This window comes from Branchiostoma floridae, chromosome 4 (genome assembly GCF_000003815.2).
Source record: "Branchiostoma floridae strain S238N-H82 chromosome 4, Bfl_VNyyK, whole genome shotgun sequence".
Taxonomy (NCBI): domain Eukaryota; kingdom Metazoa; phylum Chordata; class Leptocardii; order Amphioxiformes; family Branchiostomatidae; genus Branchiostoma; species Branchiostoma floridae.
In genome coordinates, this window is record NC_049982.1 from 3,609,925 (window position 1) to 3,613,070 (window position 3,146).

Here is a 3,146-nt window from a genome sequence, read left to right on the forward strand (position 1 = left end):
GAGTGAGTGAGTGATGAGTGTAGCTGTGACATCATCACAATCACGCACGTTGTCTGGTGTTCATCATCATCATCATCATGAGTAAAGAAATGCAAAGTGCCCTGGGTTTTCGCAGTTTGATATTTTTCTCTTACAAAGCTAAAGGTGAGAAAGGAGCAGAAACAGAAGGAAACAACATGCTGACACCCAGGATCGAACCCGGGCCGGCAGATCACAAAGCCAGCAGTGCTAACTACTAAACTACAAAAGGCTTACCAGCCAATTATCATAGTTGTTTGGCGCTACTTAAACCCCCCACTGTTACACTTAGCCCTCGCGCCACTCAAGCCAACCCAACATCTCCTCTGCACCCCTCAAGTGAGGTTCATTATTTACTGTTGTTCAGGCAGCGTGGTTGTTCACTTGTTTATTATTGCTGTTGTTGCCAGGCAGCATGGTTGTTTACTTGTTTATTATTTACTGTTGTTGCCAGGCACCATGGTTGTACCGAACCCCCCTCCCGCCCCCGAGCAGCCAGAGCCGACTGTGCAGCAGATCAAAGCCGACGTGGTGTTTGTGATCGAGGGAACCGCCAACCTGGGCGCCTACTTCAACAACCTCAAGACGTCTTACATCATTCCCACTGTCGAGTAAGTAACCTCAAGACGTCTTACATCATTCCTACTGTCGAGTAAGTAACCTCAAGACTCCTTACACCCTTCCCACTGTCGAGTAAGTAACCTCAAGACGTCTTACATCATTCCCACTGTCGAGTAAGTAACCTCAAGACTCCTTACACCGTTCCCACTGTCGAGTAAGTAACCTCAAGACGTCTTACATCATTCCCACTGTCGAGTAAGTAACCTCAAGACGTCTTACATCATTCCTACTGTCGAGTAAGTATCCTCAAGACTCCTTACACCCTTCCTACTGTCGAGTAAGGAACCTCAAGACGTCTTACATCATTCCTACTGTCGAGTAAGTATCCTCAAGACGTCTTACACCCTTCCCACTGTCGAGTAAGGAACCTCAAGACGTCTTACATCATTCCTACTGTCGAGTAAGTATCCTCAAGACGTCTTACATCATTCCCACTGTCGAGTAAGTAACATCAAGACGTCTTACATCATTCCTACTGTCCAGTAAGTAACCTCAAGACGTCTTACATCATTCCTACTGTCGAGTAAGTAACCTCAAGACGTCTTACATCATTCCTACTGTCGAGTAAGTAACCTCAAGACGTCTTACATCATTCCCACTGTCGAGTAAGTAACCTCAAGACTCCTTACACCGTTCCCACTGTCGAGTAAGTAACCTCAAGACGTCTTACATCATTCCCACTGTCGAGTAAGTAACCTCAAGACGTCTTACATCATTCCTACTGTCGAGTAAGTATCCTCAAGACTCCTTACACCCTTCCTACTGTCGAGTAAGGAACCTCAAGACGTCTTACATCATTCCTACTGTCGAGTAAGTATCCTCAAGACGTCTTACACCCTTCCCACTGTCGAGTAAGGAACCTCAAGACGTCTTACATCATTCCTACTGTCGAGTAAGTATCCTCAAGACGTCTTACATCATTCCCACTGTCGAGTAAGTAACATCAAGACGTCTTACATCATTCCTACTGTCCAGTAAGTAACCTCAAGACGTCTTACATCATTCCTACTGTCGAGTAAGTAACCTCAAGACGTCTTACATCATTCCTACTGTCGAGTAAGTAACCTCAAGACGTCTTACATCATTCCCACTGTCGAGTAAGTAACCTCAAGACGTCTTACATCATTCCCACTGTGGAGTAAGGAACCTCAAGACGTCTTACATCATTCCTACTGTCGAGTAAGTAGGGTTATTCCTGCTGTAGATAAAGCGTCTGACTTCAATGATTCAGTTTTTGTACTTATTTCCCTCCAGGTATTTTAATGGCGGGCCAGTTGCAGAGACAGATTTTGGAGGGGATGTAAGTTGTGCTTTCATTTCTGCACTCTTTGTTAGCTGACTACACTAAGTAGTAGTGGTGCGTACCTGACTACACTAAGTAGTAGTGGTGCGTAACTGACTACACTAAGTACCTGACTACACTAACTTACTATAGTAAGTAGTAGTGGTGCGTACCTGACTACACTAAGTAGTAGTGGTGCGTACCTGACTACACTAACTTACTAAGTAGTAGTGGTGTGTACCTGACTACACTAAGTAGTAGTGGTGCGTACCTGACTACACTAAGTAGTAATGGTGCGTACCTGACTACACTAAGTAGTAGTGGTGCGTACCTGACTACCCTAAGTAGTAGTGGTGCGTACCTGACTACCCTAAGTAGTAGTGGTGCGTACCTGACTACACTAAGTAGTAGTGGTGCGTACCTGACTACACTAAGTAGTAGTGGTGCGTACCTGACTACACTAAGTAGTAGTGGTGCGTACCTGACTACACTAACTTACTAAGTAGTAGTGGTGCGTACCTGACTACACTAACTTACTAAGTAGTAGTGGTGCGTACCTGACTACACTAAGTAGTAGTGGTGCGTACCGGTACGCCGAACCGGAATTGGACTTGCTATAAGTTTCGGTTCAAGTCTGGTTAAAACCGGTTTTTAACCCTTGTCCTGCTGGCAATTTTTTACCCATATACCCTCCCTGTGCTGGGCATTTTTGACTCTCTTCAAAGTATGGGAAATGCTTTTACTTTGCTATTTTTTAGTTACTTTGCATTTAAGTAACCCTATAATGTTACACATCAATAGAAAGCTGAGAGTCTCTACTTTTTAGTAATGTCCTGAAAGTTTTACCTTGAGTCATAAAAATGATATGCAAGGGTAATAAATCAATAAAACAAGTTATTTTCATAAACTTTTGTATTAATAATACCTGAATTTCATAAATAATCTTAGTATCAACACTACAACATTCCTATGACATATTGACAACATCAGAGCCACATATGCAGCAAAAAAATTTTACCCAGGTATCACTACAGATGAGTTTATGGCTAGGTATTGTCCTGGGTGCTGATAAGGCTGTTCAATAGAATAATGTAACATATGATCAGCTCCATCTGTCACTAATTATTTGCCACATCAAGGTACTTAATGACCTCCACAAAAGTAACTAAGGTCGAATTTGCAGCTTAACAGACTGTCCTAATTTTTTCCTGTGCGTGGGGGGAAT

General features: G+C 43.2%; 2 protein-coding genes and 1 long non-coding RNA gene across 3 annotated transcripts in view; 2 read left to right on the forward strand and 1 right to left on the reverse strand.

The window, feature by feature from the left end:
• LOC118413013 overlaps positions 1-3,146 on the forward strand; it is a 711,153-nt gene that overhangs the window by 641,246 nt on the left and 66,761 nt on the right. The gene's annotated exons all lie outside the window — the stretch shown is intronic.
• The window catches only part of LOC118414515, a 660,232-nt gene that overhangs the window by 601,839 nt on the left and 55,247 nt on the right, over positions 1-3,146 (reverse strand). The gene's annotated exons all lie outside the window — the stretch shown is intronic.
• Positions 450-2,001, forward strand: LOC118414506 (mediator of RNA polymerase II transcription subunit 25-like). The gene is made up of 2 exons (XM_035818595.1): positions 450-629; positions 1,894-2,001. Exons 1-2 carry the CDS (start codon positions 478-480, stop codon positions 1,976-1,978), a joined length of 237 nt encoding a protein of 78 aa, XP_035674488.1. The 5' UTR covers positions 450-477; the 3' UTR covers positions 1,979-2,001.